The sequence below is a fragment of the Globicephala melas genome, chromosome 4, assembly GCF_963455315.2.
Source record: "Globicephala melas chromosome 4, mGloMel1.2, whole genome shotgun sequence".
Lineage (NCBI taxonomy): Eukaryota > Metazoa > Chordata > Mammalia > Artiodactyla > Delphinidae > Globicephala > Globicephala melas.
The window spans coordinates 70,043,080-70,063,518 of NC_083317.1; the positions used below are offsets into that span (position 1 = coordinate 70,043,080).

Below are 20,439 nucleotides of genomic sequence, written 5' to 3' on the forward strand. Positions count from 1 at the left end.
CTGGTGGAGGAAAACTATAAATCTGGACTCCGAAGAATTCAGTTCCGGTCCTCAGTGCTATCAACTAGCTGAGCAGCCATGCAATTACCTGCCCCTCTCTGGACCTCAGTTCGCTCAGCTGGAAAGCAAAGGATCTGGTCCATGCCGGAGCTGGCTCTATAATTACTGCTTGTGAACTCAAATGCATTTGGCACTTGGCAGCAGGCTCTGGTTTACATAACCTGTTCTACCAACTAAAAATTGTCCTTCAGAAAACTACTGCCCTTTAATAGGATACAGGACTGGGTTGAACACATTCACTACGTGGGAAGATTGTGAGGGCCTGTCTTGGGAGTAGACTCTGAAAATGACCATTTCACCTCTTTAAGGGATGTCCCAAGGAGCCTCCGTCACCTCCCTGGCTAATCTACTCTGATTATTTAATCATCAATCACAGCGAGTTCTTCATTCCATGTAACCTAAGTTCCTTCTTTGGTAGTTTCCACTTCCCCAGCCTCACTGGAGATAGGCCACTATCCGCTCCAACATTTCAGAGACGATACAATAAAACATGATGCCTGCAATACCCACCAGAGGTTCCTCCGAGGGTCAACTCAATATTCAGACTCACAAGCCTTCTAGAGGCCACATTTGGCTTTAAAAGTCAAGACAATGTAGGGAGGAACCACAGCTGGCCAGCCTGGCAGCATTGAGAGTTCATCTCATGGGAGTTCTGCTCTCAGTCTAGCATAGCAGTCAGCTCAGGTGCAGGAGCTAAGAGCCTCGTTGCTCAGGTGTAGGCCCCTCCCCAGCTTAGAAGCCATCATATTTTGTAATATAACTCTAGGAGTATAGTTTCCGAGTTCCTCACAAAGACAAGCACAGTTCAAAAAGTCCCCACACTCAGAGAGAATGGAGTCCAGCCAAGTATTTATAGTTCAGTCAGGTATTTACAGGACAAATCAATGCTGTAAAACATACCTCATTCTCCCCATTTGGACGCTGGGGCTTAGAGAAGGGATAAGTGATAGAGCCAAGATCTCCTGACCCCAAGGTCCACAGTTCTTTCTGTTCTATCACAGCTGCCTCATTTTGAATGGAACTCTGATCTTCACTATGACTATGACATAGTCTTAATTCGAGTGTACTTAAAAGAAGTATATCTTAATATTTTCAAAAGTGCAATGTTTTCTCATAATTGGTCTTATTTGTGATCATTTCAGAAAATATTTACATGCAGGTTAAATTAGCAAATACATCTGAAAATACCTGGCACACAGTAGGCATTTAATAACTATTTATTGAATCTGGCTTGTACTTCCTAAATTGGGTCCCCACCTGATTTCTTAGGGTGACAGCTTTGACCCACTCTTCTTCTGAGTCATGTTATGTTATATAGGGTGGCCATCCAGGGGCACAGTGGACCTTTCATTACATGGAGCCCCGTGCTTTATAGCTACCCTTGTAACATTCATCCCCAAACCACAATTAACAGCAAACGCAGGGCCTTTTACCCTTAGGTCAGTAGGCTGAAGTGTAGTTAGCTGTGGAGATCTGTGACTCCCCAGACTAGGGCACCCCAATCATGTTTTCCAAGTGTAGCTGAAAGACAAAGCCAAGCCAGACCCAAAGCAGGATACCTGCAAACTATAACTTGAGATAGCTGGGCTCCCTTCTTCCAAGGAGACCAGGGAGGGCATTGCAACTGTCTCCACACAAGCAGGCAGCACCTGAGTGAATGCCTTATTAGGTATAGCTGTTCAGCCTTCTCTTCAGAAAAAGCAGGTAGGGCACATCGTTGGTATAACTGAAGGTTCAGCACACCAGGAATCAGATGATTATGCAACACACAAGGCCCTTCAGAGCCTGGCCCCAACACGCATCCTCACAAACACATTCTCACCTTTGCACGTCGTGTTTCTTCTCCATAGATGGTCATGGTTCCTGCTCTTTCCAGCTAGTAAACTTGACTCCTCTTTCCATACCCAGCTCAAGCCTTCCAGAACTGATTTTCATAGAATGTCTTCCTCCATGTTCTCAAAGGGCTTGGTCCTTCCTCTATCAGATGAGTTGAATTTGAAATTACTTGCTTATGGCACAACTGACTCTCTGACTTAATTGAGAATTAAGAGAGTAGACGCTTAAGTATCTGTGGGATAAACAACAAAGTCCTACTGTATAGCATAGGGAACTATTAATATATTCAATATCCTGTAACAAACCATAATGGAAAAGAATATGAAAAAGAATATATATGTATATGTATAACTGAATCGGTTTGCTGTACAGCAGACACTAACCCAACATTGTAAATCAACTATACTTCAATAAAATAAATTTAAAACAAAGTATTTGTGGAATGCCTCATTTTTTTAACAAATATTTATTGAGTGTATACTCTGTGCTAGGTACTGCTCTAGGTTAGGGATGGGATTGTGATATTTATGCAGAATCTTGAAGGGTGACATCATGTTGTAAGGGAGAGGGAGGGAGAGGACCAGAGACGGGATAGCTGTTCACAAAGCACCCATTTCCTGGTCTTCCTGGACATGGAGCTCTCCTATATTCCTCTGTCTCCCTGGGTGTGTTGGGTGTAGTTATGTGGCTAAGTTCTAAACCAATGTGATGTGGGAAAAAATGAGAGGCATTAACACCAGACCTGACCCATAAAGATCTCTCTTGCCTGATCCTCCATGCTTTTTCCCTTTCCAGTAGATTGATACAGATGAGTACAGTGTGACCTTGAGAAACATGTTCAAAATGAGGAAGCCGTAGCAGGAAGGAGCCTGGATCGCCACGTAGAGGAGAGCAGAGGGCTCCTGAGGAGCACGCAGGAGCAAGGACAGACGTCTCTGGACTATAATGCAGTCCGCTGTCCAAATGTCTATTTGTGTTGACCCTTCTGGGGTGTGTGTCTTGTTTTAAGCTTGAGACTTAGAATAATAACAATAGAAAATTTTAAAAGATTAGTTTAAAATGATAGACATTCTATTATGGAATAAGAATTACGTACAACTTAGAAGGTATTGTATAAGTTAATTCCTCTCGAGAAAATGGTAAAGCTGGTTGGTTAGGGCTGGCTAAGAGAGGCTTTCTGTTATGGACTAAGTTTAAAAACAAAATACCTCAAAAGTGACATTACAAATAGACATTTGGACAATCGACCCTATTATAATCTGGAGACTTCTCTTGTTTTGCCCTAATTCTATTCTTTGCTTCCATAGTTCAGGATATTCCTTGCTCGAGGATGTTACTTCACTGAAATAGGGCCTTCATTCTTTCTTGTTTTGTTGAGGACCTTCTACATACCAGAGAAATAAGACAGAGGGTTTTTCTCCAGAAGCTCAGGAGCAGAGAAGCACTGGCTGATAAAGGTGGCACTAAGCAGGGGTGGGGGTTGGAGGTGTTCAGTGTCAACCCAGCGGGACCTTGGACCCTGTCAGGAGGTTATTGTTTCCAGCATAAGGAAAGAAGCCTCAAGGATTCCTCTGTCACCACATATGGGCAGGATACCACAGCCGGGCAGAGAGAGAATAGAGAGACTTTTCAATAGAGAGAAACTGGAGGCCCCGCACCCAAACAGAGAGGGAAGCCACAGCCACAGCTGGGGCCATCGGTAATGCACAGCAGGCATTTTGCAGATGATTTTAGATGAATTACTTTAATGGAGAGAATATGTTCTGAAATCTGAACAATGACGTAAGGACAGAATTTTTCATTTTGGGTAATAAAGGCCCATTAACCTATACACTCCAGGAAGATCTGGCACCAGGCCTAGTAAACATAGGACACTCTCAGTTTCAAATATATGTCTCATCGTCTCTACGAACCATCGAAATATCCTACATACGTTAATATTTTAGCATTAAATGACAGAGGGCTGTGCTAATTACTACCCATAAAACTTTGGGCAAGTTTCTTGCCTCCATTTCCCCAACTATTGAACAAGGGTAATAATAGTATTACTTCACAATTATTGTGAGAATGAAAGGAAGAATTGTGCCTGGCCTATATTAAATACTCCATAATATATTAACTATTATTATTGTTGTTTTTTCAAACTGGCTGTCATCTGGAAGCAGGAGAGGATTCTTTTATTAGACCACATGTTCTGATTGTGGGCTCAGAAAATGTTACTGAGCCTGCAGGAATAATGAAGCCTTTGTGGTTTGCTCCAAGCTTTGTCTTTGAATAAAAGTGTGCACATGTCACAACCTGGAGGTTGAAGAAAAGCTCCCCATACTGTGCCCCAGGGCTCTTCCCAACCTCATTCTCTAAAACATCCAGCCAGACCTTGATCACCTCATAAACGCTGATGATCTTAGAAATCTCCCACTGGTGGCATTTTTTTTAAACTTAAAATGATGAATTTTTCAATGCAAATTGATTTATCTTCTTTTTTATTTTGGAAAGCCATTAAATAAAACATTGATTATCTGAATAATTGTACCAAATTTTATGCATCATTAAGATGACATTAACATTACTTCAATTCTTAAGTTATTCTAGGGCCACTGGAAAGAAACAATGTATGATTCTAATGATCCAGTAAAAATTATGCAAATGGGCAACAAGAGTGAACTGATAACATTCATGTTTCCCTGGCACAAGAGCAAGGAATGAAGAGACCGAGAAAAAGTCAAGGTGGAATTATTTAGAATTGTTGCATTAAAAGTGAATGATTTCCAACAAGGCTTTTAAAACAACTGTCCCACTGGAAGTCGGGTTTTTGCAAGCCATAGGAGACAGCACCACCTACTGGCTGCAGAATTTGCCCAGCGGCTAGGAAGAAGGAAGAGGGTGGTGGGTAGTTCAGGGGTAAAATTGCCCCAAAGATTTAAGTTTCAAGCTGTTTTGGTGTTGATGCCACCTGGACGATTGACCTCCTCCTCCATAAGGAAGCTCAGAGACCACTGAAGCTTCTTATGCATAATAGATTCCTGGTTTCTAGAATCTCTGGGGAAGGAATGGGAAATGATGTGATCTGGGGCTTGACCTCAAGGAGCCAAGCCGCTGGTTGAGAGTAGTGATTCTCAAACTCCCCCGCGCATTCGAATCACTTGAGGAGCTTAACCCAGCCGGATGCTCTAGACCAACGAAGCGCTCTGGGATGGGACCAGGCATCAGTGATTTTTAAATCTTCTCAAGTGACTCCAGTGTACAGCCGAGACCTTCTGCTGTCGGGGCAATGGTCCATCCCCAGCTGGTTTTACCCAGCGTTGACCTCAGAGAGCCTTCAGGCTGAAGCAGAGATCAGCAGAATGACATGTATGTGCTCCTGTGCTGTCTGAGGGCAGTGATTAGAGGATGCCTCCCTCAAGGTCAGAGAGGCTCCCACAGGAGTGTCCACACTCCACTTTAAAAAAAAAAACAGCTCAATTGAGGTATATATACAATAAACTGTACATATGTAAAGTTTGTAATTTAAGTTTTGCTATAACCGTGGTAACCTTCACCACCATCAAGATAATGAACACACCCTTCAAGATTGAGCTGGAAGAGTCCTGCTTTATACTGTTTCATAACTATTTAATATTCTATGCCAGGCATTGTGCTGGGTGAGAAGGAAACACAGACTTACCATGCAGGACCTCTTTACCAGGGAAATGAGTTCCAGGACCCAGCTGACACGAGAGAGGCGATACTTCTGCTTGAGAGCGCTGTGTGGAGAAGGGGAGGATTTGAAAGTCAGAAGAGATGGTGTTTTAGCTGATCTAGACAGTTGGAGGTGTTTATTAGGCAGTTGAAGGAAAGGGGCATTTCAAGTGCAGGGCACAGCACAGGCAAAAAAATGGAGGTAGTATAAAATAGATAACTAATAAGAACCTGCTGTATAAAAAAAATAAAATAAATTCCAAAAAAATGGCTGTAGGAGGAGGTGGCATGTTTAGGGAACAGCAGGTATGCAAGTGTTAGAGCACTGCGGGGGTAGTGGGAGTGGGGACGGGGGAGGAGAGGCAACTCTGGAGCACTTGAGCCACAAAGAGTCTGGCTTGAATCTCTGAGCTTGATTCTCTCAGTGGAGAACCCCTGAAAGCCTTAAGCAAGGGAATATCATGATCAGATTCACATCTTAGAAAGTTCATTCTGACAGGCCTGTGAGGTTGCAGGGCAGTCAGTTAGAAAACCTTTGCAAAGGTCCCAGTGAGCGGAAACAAATGAATTACACGTTCTATTATGTAAGATCAAAAGCAACTTTGGAGACAAAAGCCATTTTCATAAATATTACACATATACATATTTGGAGCATTATTTTTATTCAAACAATAGCAATGAAATTCACCCAAGAATGGATGTACTCTGGTCCATGAAGCCCAGAGTTCTGTATGGCCCAGGACCTTTGAGCAGTGATGGAAACTGACATGGTGTAGTGCAGAGGGCCACGAGAGAGGTGGGACTCTTTAGAAAAGAGGTTCAGGGACTTCCCTGGAGGCGCAGTGGATAAGACACTGCGCTCCCAGTGCAGGGGGCCCGGGTTCGATCCCTGGTCAGGGAACTAGATCCCACAGGCATGCTGCAACTAAAACTTTGCATGCCACAACTAAGGAGCCAGTGAGCCGCAACTAAGGAGCCCACCTGCTGCAACTAAGACCCGGTGCAACCAAATAAATAAATAAATAAAAAATTTTTTTAAAAAAAAGAAAGAAAAGAGGTTCAAATAGCCTACTTTTAGCACTAAATCCAGAATCATCTTCAAATGTAAAGGAGGTAACATGCAGGTCAGAACTAGAGACTGTGATGTCAAGTTACAGTGGTCAGCCAATTTTAAGTTATGTCTTCATTAATTCTGTTAACCTATTGATTGCTGACTAATATTTTTACTGTGGGCATTAATAGGTCATACGAGTTTCTTTTATTATGTTCACCAGCTAGCCTTGAGAACACAAGAGTAATCACAAGCTGTATCAGTGAGGATGCTTCCACCTGCAAAAACAGAAGCAACTACTCAAACTGTCCTAACGGTAAAGTCCAGAGCCTTCAGGGATGGTCTGATCAGAGCACCAGCTCCATTCTTCCATGGTTCTCTCAGCTTTGCCCTCCTCTATGTGTCAGCTCAGCAAAACTGAAGCAGTTCGAGGCCTCACCTCCTCAACCCCGCTCTCCAGAACGACGAGTTTCTCCTCCTCCAAGCCTCCTACCAACATCTGAGATTTATTCTAATCATATCCACTTGTGCCATGTGCTTGCTAAGTCAATCACTGGCAAGCCGGCATGGGATTCCACTGATTGGCTTGGGCCAACCAAGGCCTACATTTGGAGCTAGGGGTCGGATCAATCCCACCCAAAATGCTTGGTTGCTTCAAAATGGAAGAGTTGTGGGATACGCCTGAGGAAGCAGCCAAAAATGTCTATTCCATGACAAAAAAAAATTACCTTGGGTAATCCAGCAGCCCCTAATGAGCAGATGTTAATCAATTCGGTTTACCATGTGTCATGTTTGCTATTGAAAGTGAAACTTAACTGCTATGTGCATCACCCAAAGTCCCAAACACAAGGGAGGACCATCTATTAAAGACACTTTATTTGTTACTGCTTATAGTTAACAGTCAAGAACAAATAATAACAACAAATAAAAATAACTTGCAAAGAGACCAGACATTAGACATAAACAAGGATACTACTAACATTAAAGAAAGCCTGTGCTGGAGGTGGCTGTCCCCATTCTTAGCTGTGTGTGTGTGTTCGTGACCACGGCTAAGGCTCTGTCCCCAGGGAAGGCTGAGGCTTTGGTGGAATACCTCTGGAGTCTGTATCACGAGGCTGAACGTTTGGATCCAGAGCCCAAGCTCCCTCTCTCACCAGGAGCCAGTCAGAATGTCTACAATTTCAAAGTGACTTCAAGCTCTTGCTCTGGGGGCTCTGTCTTCACATCCTCTCCTAGGTTCTAAATCTTGGGTAGGGCACGAATTAGAGGAAATGCCCATTTGCTCATTGAGGAGGGGAATCTGAGGATGAAGGTGGGCCCTGGGTACCTTCTCCCTTACTCAGCCTCCAGCCCAGCTTCCTTCTACCTCTGTTCCTCCTTCTCCTGGTCACATTTTTCCCCACTGACTCCCCTACCCACCGGCATTTCAAACCCTCTAGAACGTACCCCTGCAGAGGACATTTCTAGTTCAGGCCTTCTAGTTGACATTAAGAAGGCCCTGGATTGCCAGTAACTGCTCCCAAAAAGCTAAGAGACCTGTCTCTTTTTATCTGTCCTCTTGATTTGAACACAGGTCACAAGTTCCTGGCAGTTCAAGGGTAATGAAATCCCTACATTTGAGGAAAAGAAGGAGCTTCCCTGTTTTAACTTGCCAGAGAATGAACCTCAGCATCTTCAAGGATGGTATGTCCTCCCATCTCCTGGGACCTCCACAGCTGATGTGTAAGAGTCTCCCAGAATACGTCACTTATCTACAGGGTATCAACTCAAAGCAACACTCTTCTAGACTCTTTCAGGAGTGAAAAATCCTGGGGAGCTTCCCTCTAGATAGATAGAATGATTACTGTTGCACAGCCAGGAAAAAAAAAAAACCTAACTATTGTACTGATCGGAGCAAATCAACTATCTTAAGTATGGATGCTTACTAATAGCATCTATGTGCATTTAATTTCATAGGTACTTAGTTAGCAAACAAGCTGTATTCATTGCAAACAGTCACAACTTCCATTCAGAGAGGCTGGATGGAAGAGAAATACCAAAGGCCAGACCTTCATGGCTGCTCCCTTCTCCATCAGTCTTTGAAACACTCAAAATAAAAGCTCATACGTTGGGTTGAGGGGCCATGGATGGTTCCAAATTTTTACCGTTCTAGACAAAACGAGAGAGAGAGAAAGAGAGGGGGAAAAAACTCTTAGAAAAGAAGTATTCCAACAGAAACATATGAGAAAATTTAGATTCATAAGTGATTAACATTATTGTAATTAATACAATTTGAATACTATTATTCAAATTAGAACCCATCGTGCTGTGTTCTTTATGCATTTTGGCTTATTTGATATTTACCCTCTGAGGTAGGCTTCATTTTAACCATTTCACAGATGAGAAAACAAACCCAGAGAAGTCAAATAACTTGTCTGAGATCACACAGCTCGTAGCAGGAAGGGCCAGGCTGTGAACCCAGGTCTGTCTGATTCTAAATCCCATGCCTGCTCAGCCACTAAAGGGCTTTCTTCAGAGGTTATACTTGAAGTAAGGGCTCCACTGTGGGGAAAGGGAGGTTTGAAATCAGTTCCATGGTTAAGGTTCACCTCAGGTAGGACCAAAGAGAGGTCCATCTCGGCTCTTGCTGGCTAGACCCTGTGTCCGACCCCACACGGCGCATTTTGTGCAAGTCATCCCTTCGTGCACGCATGGAACACTTAGATTCCATGACTGAAGGAAAGCTGATACGTAAAATCAACCGTGGGATTTCAAACTAAAAATAAGTCAGATTTTCCCAGAATATTCAAAGTGCGTTAAGATCCTCAAAGGATGACCCGCTCACCTGGGCCGCCTGCAGAAGCAACGCTCACACACGGGGAGTGGGGATACTGTGCTCCCCTTCCCCGGCCCCTCTACCACCCTCCCGGGTCCCCCCTCTCTTTCAGCCTCTTTATTTTTCTTCTGTCCTGGGGATACCTCACCCCTCCTTCTTTCCCTTTCTCCCCACTCTTCCTCTTTTAAACAAGTCATTTCTCTCCTTTCCTCTCTTCTTCCCCCTCTCTCTTCTCTGGCCACTTTTCCTCTCCCTTCTGTCTTGTCACTCCTCCCCAAGGGAGTCCTCTCTGACAGGCTTTCTCCTTTCAGTATTTCATTTGGTCACACTGAGCAATGCCAGCTACGATTCTCCAAAACAAATCTAACAAGGACAAGCTACTTGCCTTGAAAGTCCTCCCAAGGGAAAGAAAATATTATCGGCCTCACTTGCCTTGTCGCTTTAGAAATTGATCGGGTGGCCTTGTGGTCTGGGGTGGGGCGGGGAGGAAAGGAGAGATCTGCCTTCATGTGGGCTGGCTGGAAAGGATCCACGTAAACAGAACCATGTTTACATCCAACAGTCCTCCCCAGGCCTGCCCTAGGTCCTAGGCCCTTCAACAGTCTGGGAATTGTCATCACAACCACTGGAGTTGTATCCCAAGAAACATATCATTTAAGGAGACCTTAAGGGCATGTGAATTAAGATTCCTTTTTTAGAGCTGAGGAAATAGATGAACAGATAAATTAAGTGGTGTGTCTAGTCACATAGATGGTCAGTGTTAGGGACCAAGTGGTGGTTACTTTCAATAGCTTTCGATTAAAAAAAAAGTCTACTGGGCAGCCAGGGCTGCTGATGATACAACAGCCAGGTCCCAAGTCGGCCCTGGGGCATTTCACTCTGCAAAGGCAAACAGAAAGCATGCAAAGACTCACCTAATAGTGTGCGCGGGGTATACCGCCCGGGACTACGTAGGGATTCTGTGGCTCACTCTCTCTGGGCAGGTTCACGTTGATCTTAGGGAAGATCCTCCCGTCTGCTCCTAGATTGCTAAAGCCGGTATTCCGCAGTTGCAGATTTTGAAAATTGTCCTCAATCAAGTTCTGTTCTTCCACATTCCTCCTTTTGTTCTTTGAACTGTAATCAGTAACAAGAATTAGGGTCTGACAATGGCAGCAAGTTCCTTGAAGCAAAAGTTAATATTTTTTCTTCAAAATGTTTTGAATTTTTGAAATAATTTCAAATTTACATGTAAGTTACCAAAAACAAGAAAAATTACACAGAGCTCCCATACATCTATCACCCAGATTCCCCGACTGTCAACATTTCTGAACCATTTAAGAATAAGCTGCAGACCTGATGTCCATTACTGGTAATACGTCATTACTTCATTCAGTGTAGATTCCCTAAGTCTCCTCATAAGCTCCATGTAACCATCAAAACCAGAACGTTAACCCTGATCCAACGTTACCATCTAATTCCTCCAGTCCCATTTACATTTTGCTAATAATGTTAGTATTTTTCAGTGTGCTTTTGAATTATTTATGGAAATGGTAATAAAAGTCAAAGAAAACGATGATTTGTGGTACAATTTTTCATTCAGGCAAAGTCAATGTCTACAGAAGCACCTCCGTGAACAAAATGAGTTCAAGGCATAAAGGTCTTAAGGAGAAATAGGAGTTTCCCACGTTGTTCTGTGGGCCCTCAAGGACCTCAAGTGTAGGCATTCAAAGCCAAGTGGATGGACCTGCAGGTGAGGGAGGCACCTGTCCCCCAATTAACTCTGATCATGACCCTTCTCTCCTTCTGGCCTGCAGCAACAGTCCTGCCCTGTTAGAATATGGGTAGTGGGGCCAGAGGCATCCATCATGGCCACAGGGCAGTCCTGGGGTGACTCTCAGACACTGGAACATCAGAAAGGAAGACCCACTCACCTGGTGACCCTGATGGTCAGCCCAGCCCGCCACGGAGTTCCTGCCCTGTGACAGCACTCCCATCTAAGGTAACTGACAAAAGGCTTCCTTCCCTTTGGAATGGGCAAGAAAGTATAATTCTTGGAGAGCTCCCAAGAGTCATCCATGTGTGGCTGAGCAAAGAGCAAACAGGGCTCTGCAGCAGGAAGGGGAACCGAGAACCGAGGCTCTCAAGGGGCACAAGCTCTATCACAGTCCCTGAGGACCCTGGAGACTGGGGCAGTGAGCCGGTCCACTGTGGAGGAAGCAGCCTTGCTCCAGAGTCGAATGTCCTGTCCCCCACACCCCCACCCCTGGAAAAGGGAAAGTCGTGTTCTCAGTTCCCAGCTTGGCATCCTTATAATCAAGTCTCTGGGGAAGAGTTAATATCATAATGGAGTAAAAGAAGAAAAAAAAAGAAACAAAATATTTTAGTAATGTAAACTCTATCCTCTCGCATTACAGTGCAAAAAAACCTATTTTGCCAAAATATAAGGTATTAGCTAAAGGTAATTTTCAAAAAGTAGCTTTTTTTAAAAAATCAGAGTAGCTCCTCACTTGGCACATTTAGAATGGAATAGATGATAGTATTCCGTCTCTATTAATGGAGGGAACTTTATCTAAATGTTTGTAGAATAAATGAATGGACCCTACTTAAGTTTTTAAGAAGGGCATTTAAGGCACAAGCTGAGAAAAGGCCATGCAGAGGTAATGTTTCTACTTAAAACCCAGGGGACTCAGTTAAGGTGGACGTTAGGCTATTTGCAGCGAGGTCCTGGGCAAGGGAGTGACTTAATGAAAATCATATTTGACAACATCAATGGAGTTAAATACTGCTAACAAAAGAGTGTTTTGTTTTGTTTTGTTTTTGAGCAGATAAAGGTTTATTGCAGGGCCAAGCACATGGGTGGCTTGTGCTCAAAAAAAACCCTCTGGGGCTTCCCTGGTGGCGCAGGGGTTGGGGTTCCGCCTGCCGATGCAGGGGACACGGGTTCGTGCCCTGGTCCGGGAAGATCCCACATGCCGCGGAGCGGCTGGGCCCGTGAGCCATGGCCGCTGAGCCTGCGCATCCGGAGCCTGTGCTCCGCAACGGGAGAGGCCACAACAGTGAGAGGCCCACATACCACAAAAAAAACAAAAAAACAAAAACAAAAAAAACCCCCTGAACTCCCAAAAGAGTTTTTAATGACATCAGAAAACGGTTGCTATGTCACTTTATAGTATTAAGCAAAAACAAACCTCCACAAAAAAAATTTTAAAGCACAAAAGATACTAAATTACATATATAACATCATTTTAAAAAGTAGCAAAAAACCTGGAAGGATGTAGGCCAAAATGTTGGTTGCTTCAGGGTGGTGGGTTGTGTGGGTGACTTTTTAGTCTGCTCCTTTCCACATTTTCTATTTTCTTCAGTGATCATGGGTAGCTTATAGAATCAGAAGAAAATTCAGGTAAGACAAAAAGGGCAATGGTATTAGAGAGGCCTCGCCTTACTTTTCTTCTCTTGCCCGGGAAAGGCTGGGCGTGTTTGGAAACCAGAGTGTAATGCAGGTGGCACTGTGTCCCAGGAAAGGGACACTTCATCCCATACCTCGCTGAGATGATGAATGCGATCACCAAGCCGAGAATGAGGATGCAAGCAATGGTGCCCACGATCGTGAGGATCAGCTGAAATGCTGAAAGGGAAAGGAGAAGAGTAGGAACGGCTTCCCCCAAGCAGACTCCCACTGTCTACTGCACAGGTACGTGTGTTCCCAGTGGTTCCTGGCCAAGAGGACAATTGGGCTCTGCTTTCTGACCCTCTTCCAGGACCAGGATGGGTGGGGGGCTCACCTCCTTTAGCCCTCTCTCTGCCCACCCCCAACTGTGTCTTCAGAACCCAATCAAAAGAGGCAACCTTGCCAGATAAAAGAAGTCCATAAGCACAGAGGAGGTCATGGTGGCAGGACCTTCCTGGGCTTTGTCGGGGGGTGAGATCTCATCGGAGGTCCACACTACCTCCTTACCTCTGCTGGTTTGCCTGCCTGCCTGCCAGAACGGACTTTGCTGATAAACTAGGGGAACTGGGTTGGAGTTAAATTTGTCACTAACAGAGGAGCTTGATGGAATTGATGAGGGAAGAGACTGGAGGTTCATTACCACCCATTCTCCTCTGGGTCTGCTTGTTTGGTGCTCTTGAAATACAGCTGTGGGGTGGCAGGTAAGTGTAATTTTAACATACACAGCAGATTTCAAACACATAGTATGAAAAAAATGTAAAATATCTCATTAATCATCCTTGTACTGATTGCCCATTGAAATATTATTTTCTATATATTGAGTGAAATAAAATGTTACTAAAATCAACTTCACCTATTCCTCTTTACTTCTTAAAATTTACTCAGAGCTTTTAAAATCTGAAATTAAATCTGAAGCTCGTGTTACGTTTCTATTGGACATTGCTGCTCTAGATCCCTTTGATCCTTTCTGCTACGTGACTGCCATATATGCCACCTCTAACCAGGATGCCAGGGACCATTAAGTCTGGAAAAAACCTCAAAGGTCATCTGATCCGCACTTGTCATTTTATAGGTGTAGACACTGAAAGCCCAGAAGAAAGAAATGACTTAGCAAACCCAGCCTCACAACAAAATACAGTAGAAATTAAAAGCATTTCTTATCACTAACTTTGTGGCTGGCTGGGAGGCTAACAGGAATATTCCCTTCATCTTGGATCATTGATCTTTTAGTTCATTATATAAAATGTAAAATATGAAATCACTTAAAATATACAGTTAGTATTGTCCCAGTCTGGTGGGGGTAGGGCCTGGGAGGGAACCAGGCAACTGAATTTATGACAACACATCCCAAATTAGTAAATAGCTCTGAGACCAAAAGATGATTTGAGTATTTGAATATCTGGTTTCTAGTTCTGCTCTACTGTGGACATAAACAGTTTTGGAATATACTGGTCTTTATCCTTTTTAGTAGCAGACAATGCATATTTAATCTAATGTAGGAAATGAATATAATGTTGGGACAAACTTCTTTGGCCTGGGACAAGTGCAGAGACATCAGCCCATCTCTTGGGCTGAGTTCTATTATTTCCCATAACAGAGAGGCTCTGCCCACAACCTAAGGGTGAGCATGGAGTGGCCTGACCCAGAAGACAAACTCCAGGTAGATTTTTCTCTCTCTTTATGAAACAAACCAGAGACTTTGGGGGACTGAACAGAATTTTGAATGCGGTCAATGTCTGTTTCTTAGAAGCTTATTAACAAAGCAAGACTCTTCTACTCACGGTCTTCACAATCAACTCCGCTGTAGCCAAACGCACACCTAAAATACAAGGAGTAGGAGACCATGGTAAGGAGCCTTGTGGGAGCAGGTCAGAGTTCCCACCCCACCTCCACGTCTTCCTTGCACCTTTCTTTCATTCTCTCCTCCCCGTTCCGTCTCCTCTCTCTCTTTTCTTCCTTACGCTCCCATTCTTCCAGGTGAGTGTCTTTCACGGCACTCTGGAAGGTTGACGGGTTACACAATCCCGTGTGGTTCCATTTGCTACCAACTGAACGCTCCATCTTCTGAGCGCCAGGAGGATTCAGCAGTTTGGGTGAAGCCGAGTCCCAGAGGCATGGAGCTTAGTGGGGCCCCCTCGGGCTGCGAGACCACCTGGCTCGGCCATTTATTTGCTGCCCTGTGAGTGGGGACGTGTCACTTATATTCTCCGAGCTTCAGTTTCCTCACCTGAAAATGGGGAATAAATACATTCCTGACTGTTGTTGTATGAGAAGCATTACCTGCTGTGGTTCCCAGCACACGGAGAATGTTCAAAAACTGATGATGATGATGGTGGTGGTGATGGTGATGCTCTGTACCTACCAACTTATGCCAGTGAACCAACTTCCAGACCCTAAACTCATACATATGTGACAAGCTCTATCCTTTTTGCCTAGTTTCAGCTATGACAAGATGAAGAAGGAGGGATTTCTCTTACGGTTGACAGATCCCATGATCATCTTCCTTGTAGTCTGGCAGGCACACGCAGGTAGAGTTCCTGCTGTCCTTCACTAGGCATTGCTTATTGTTCTGTGTGTTGCAGTCATCAGGACACAAAGCTTCAAAAGAGAGTGATTTCTGGGTAATTTTCAGAAACAACCCCTTCAACACCAAAGTGACACATCACAGAATACAATTTTTTCACGTTGCTTTTTCTGGGTAAAACGCGGTGCTCAGTGGCTCTGCACTTGACGTGCGCCCTGTGAAGCGGCATGTGGGCCTCCTCACCAGCTCTCAGCCAAGGCCCTATCCAGGCCCACAGGACTAAAGCCAAAATTCACATCCCTCAGACTCTGAAATGCACATGGAAACTTGAGCAGGAAAGTGTGTACTTTGCAAATGCAAAAGGAGAGAGTGGAGGAGGCACGAAGAACATTTAGAAGCAGGTGGAACACTTACCAACACACAGGGGGATCTGTGGGTTCGGTCTCAGCAGCCCCGGTTTGCACTGACATAGTAAACCACTGGTGCAGTCATCTTGCCCATTCTCTTTCTCACAACCATAATAATCACACCGCTCTTGCTCTAAGAGGCACAAATAATTCAAAGACATATTTAGCAAGACAATATGGATAAGGTAACCTGTGAAAGCACCCCATTCCACTGTCGTTATTGTTGCCTTTTAACACATTTTGGGATTCAACCAATGAAAATCTGAGATTCTGAAATTCAACTCCCCAGGAGATCTCTTCTATAACTATTTCCTTATATTATTCAATTAAAATTAATTCAATCCAGTGCAAGGCAATGATGTTCCAAGTCTCTTTTGCACCTACCTCTTTGCTAGGTTCCACAAGGGACACAATAGCTGCATAAGTTTTGGACCCCATCTTTGGAGAGTTACCTGTTTATACCCTTAGAGAATCGCATCCAGCAACTTGTAATACAGACTTTAAGTACAGTGGGAATTCAGGGGCTCAGGTAGCTAAAGGTAACATCGTGGAAATCGGGCTAAGTCTTGAAAGATAGGGAAGACTTGAACAGTCAAAGGAGAGGCAAGGTCTAAGTGGAGTAAACAAGGCATGAAAAGAAGTAAAGTATTCTTGTCCAGGAGTGATGGAGTTGTACGTGGGCAGGGGAGAGGCAGTGTGGTGAGGAGGAACAAAAGTGAGAACTCTTGGCTCTACCGTTGATTGGCCGTGGGCTTTTTGTTCAAATGTTTAATGCGTGGTGGGTCCAAGTTCCCTCCATCTATGAAATGGGCTAATGATTCTTGTTTCACATGATTGTTGTGAGAACTGAATGAACTAATGTAAATGCAATTGTCCACTATAAGATACTCAGCAAGTAATCGTTCTTTTGTTCACTCATGGGTATAGCAGGGTTTCAATGTCAGGTTACGGACACTGACTTTTATCCTACAAGCCTGAGAATCCATTGATAGATTCTGAACAGAAGCATGGCATAAGAAAGCCATCTTTTAAGAATGTTAGTCTAGAAGCAGATTGGAAGACATTAGGGACAAAAAGATGAATCTGAGAATAGATTAGGGGGAGAGAATAGGAGCAGGTAGAACAGATATGTGGTTACTCTCTTCTAAACATCCCAAACCTGTAACTAACCTTCCTTCATTACCTGCCATTTGAAAATGCCTCTAAATAAAAACCAGAGAAAGAGATTCTACAACTTTTGACACAGAAAAGAGAATCTGTCTTTGCAGCAGAAGCAAGAGAGCAGGAAAAAGTGTTTTTCTCTAAAAGTTCTGAGCTCTCCCTTCCATGTGCTGGGCGGCTCATGCTCCTGTGGCCGTCTCTAGCTGGCATCATTTGGTAATCTGTTAATGTACCTAAGAGCACATGCCTGGTCTCAGAGTGGAGAGATGCTGAGAAGAGTTGTCCAAAAAAAGAGCAATTCTCAGCCCTGAGACCAGATGGTTTCAAGTCTTCCAGGGCTCAGAACCAAGGCAGTTACTAAGTAGAACCAAATGAGAGAATTGCAAGGGTCCCCAACTTTATTTTGAAGAATGCACTGGTTATTTTCATCTGACAACCACTTGGAGTGGTCAGTCCCCATGCTGATGGGGATCCTCAACTTCCTCACACTTGCTAGAAGTCTCATTCAGCCCAAAGCAGAGCATATGATAAGGTTTTTGTCTTGCCTTGCTGACAGTTTCATCTTCTGGAGGTAGAGGTTCTGACGGCATGAATTGCTACTGTGGACCAAATTCTGACCCTGAGGAGAAATTTATTCGCAGGTAGAAGTGATGACTCCCTTGGAAGACAAGGACCAGGTGACAGCCAGAAAGAGAAGTATGACTGAGAGAGTAAATATTGAAATGTTCAAAAAGGATAAGGTGCAGTTCCATGGCATGAGACTCTGGAAGATGAAAACAGTTCAGGAAAGTAAGAAGCTCTGAAAATGTAATTCTAACTGTGCAGCTGCAAATGATCCCAACAAGCTGTAAAAAAAAAAAAAGGGAGAGGGCCAGGTAATATAAGAAACTGGCATGGTTTGCAAAGGACGCTCTCAGATGAGAGACAAAATATAAAAAGAAGATCCCATAACCAAAGATGGAATATTAAAAGTGTGACAGAGACAGTCTAGAGTCCCAAATGAGCTCAGGCTTGCCACAAACAAAACCCAAAACAACAACAGCAACAAAAATCCAACAACAAAGTGCAAAGGGTTAAAAATAAAAAATGGGCAAATGAATGAAAGGGTGTATATGTTTTCCATGTTACAGGCGCTCATGGAAAGGCCAGGCCTGGTTGGTGTAATGTTGATGAATGACATGAGAAAAACAGAATGGCTTCAGAACAATTTTTCTCCAGTCTTGCCAGGAAATAATACTTGGATGGAAAAGAGTTGAATGGACATTGCTAAAGGGACCCATGGAGCGGGTACAGTGCAGGGGAACCCCCATCTTTTCTAATAGAATTTTAAGTGTTTTATTCCAGAGCATTTACATTCCAGGTCCTGAGAGAACAGTGATCATCTGTGAAATCTCGAAAAAGAGAGAAGGTGCTAGAAAACTATAAATGAACAGAATTTGATTATATTTTCAAAAAGAGAAATAAGTTTTGCAAACTAGGGCATGGAGGTTACAATAAGCAAAAAGCAAAAATTTAAGAGACTAAAGAAGGAGTCGCAGAAGGATCAAAATGAAAGATGAGGAAGGCAGAATGGGATCAGGAGAATGGTGAGTGGAGGTTCAGAGAGAAGAGGACTTCAGGAATGGGAGGATACTAGTATCAAATGTTACAGAAAAGTCAGATAAGTTGTGTCTCAACAGAGGCCTTTGGGTTTGGCAACCAGGACTGAGAACCAGTTGCACAGAGCTGCCCCCAGGGCTGGCCTTGGACACCTCTGAGATGAGGAACTCCTGATGACTGCTGTGGTGATTGAAGTAATAGTGCCAGTTTATTCCTGCCTTCCTGTGTCCATGCCCCTTCGTAGGGCCTGCCCCACTGTGCTTTGTCATGTGAATTGCTTTGGCCGTCAGGACAGTTGTAAATATAACATTAGCAGAGAGTGAGAAGCACCTGTGTACTGAAATGTGCCCTCTTGCTGCTCTTGAAACCCTTTTGGACTAACCTGCTGGAGGAAGGGAGATCATGTGGAGCAGAGACAAACTGTCCAGCTGAGCCATCTTAGATCAGTCAGCCCTCAGCTGATCTACCCGGCAGCTAATGGCCGATGCTTAAGTGAGCCAAGCAGAGATCAGCCGAGCCCCGCCTAGACGAGCAGAACTGCCCAGGTAAGCCCAGCCCAAATTCTGACCCACAGAATTATAGCGTTATAATAAATAAATGGTTGTTGTTCAGGCCACTAAGATTTGGGGTGTTTGTAACACAGTAAAAATGAATTGTTAACAGCTGTCCTGTGGGGGGGGTTGTGTCGGCCTAAAGGGGAAACAGTATAGATAAAACTTTCTATAGCATTCGGAAAGCTAAAACTTGGTATACAGCCCTCTTGTTTCTCCTTTCTTCATCTTTCCTGGTCCAGAGGCTATTTGTCCAAGACTGCCTTCCAAGAAGAGGAACAAACTAGTCAGTCTGATGACTTGGGGGATGGTGATAAAGGAGCAGAAGCCAAATGACAGGGGAAACGGAGGGAGGAAGAAAGGACAGATTCAAAGGAAACTGGGAGATGTCCGTGGATTCAATTATTCAGTGCTTCTGGCCCCCTTCAAACATATAATAGAAAAATTTGTGAAAAGTAGATAGTTCTTCAGGTAATCGTCGTATAAAATTATTTCATACTTACTGATGTATCCTGTAAACTCAGTTGCACTGTGTTCTATTGCTCTTTCAATGGCAAGTGATACGTTTTCTTCAGTTTGTTTTGTAGTTTCCATAAAAATGTTTACTACTGCTATGGCAACAGTATGCATTGCAGATCTTGCTGAAGGAGATGTGCTAAAAATGAAATGAATCCATCACTTGATGAATTGAACTGAAGCGTCAACAAATTGGTCTTCACAGGAGAAGCAAGAAGAAATATAATTCTGCAGCCTGTGGAAGGAAAACCACATTCACAGAAAGACAGACAAAATGAAAAGGCAGAGGACATTGTACCAGATGAAAGAACAAGACAAAACCCCAGAAAAACAACTAAATGAAGTGGAGATAGGCAACCTTCCAGAAAAAGAATTCAGAATAATGATAGTGAAGATGATCCAGTACCTAGGAAAAAGAATGGAGGCAAAGATCAAGAAGATGCAAGAAATGTTTAACAAAGACCTAGAAGAATTAAGAACAAAAACTTAGAAGAATTAAAGAACAAACAAACAGAGATGAACAATACAATAACTGAACTGAAAAATACACTAGAAGGAATCAATAGCAGAATAACTGAGGCAGAAGAACAGATAAGTGACCTGGAAGACAGAATGGTAGAATTCACTGCCACAGAACAGAATAAAGAAAAAAGAATGAAAAGAAATGAAGACAGCCTAAGAGACCTCTGGGACATTAAACACAACAACATTTGCATTATAGGGGTTCAAGAAGGAGAAGAGAGAGAGAAAGGACCAGAGAAAATATTTGAAGAGATTATAGTCAAAAACTTCCCTAACATGGGAAAGGAAA

At 43.6% G+C, this 20,439-nt stretch overlaps 1 protein-coding gene across 1 annotated transcript in view; it reads right to left on the bottom strand.

The window, feature by feature from the left end:
* Window positions 1–6,077: 6,077 nt before the first annotated feature.
* The window catches only part of MUC13 (mucin 13, cell surface associated), a 29,324-nt gene continuing 14,962 nt past the window's right edge, over window positions 6,078–20,439 (bottom strand). The window contains exons 4-10 of the mRNA XM_060298184.2: window positions 19,616–19,767; window positions 15,809–15,934; window positions 15,348–15,468; window positions 14,652–14,689; window positions 12,963–13,047; window positions 10,355–10,556; window positions 6,078–8,773 (exon numbers count right to left, since the gene is read on the bottom strand). Coding sequence (XP_060154167.1) covers window positions 10,355–10,556; window positions 12,963–13,047; window positions 14,652–14,689; window positions 15,348–15,468; window positions 15,809–15,934; window positions 19,616–19,767 — 724 coding nt within the window. The 3' untranslated portion in view covers window positions 6,078–8,773. The remainder of the gene's footprint in view (window positions 8,774–10,354; window positions 10,557–12,962; window positions 13,048–14,651; window positions 14,690–15,347; window positions 15,469–15,808; window positions 15,935–19,615; window positions 19,768–20,439) is intronic.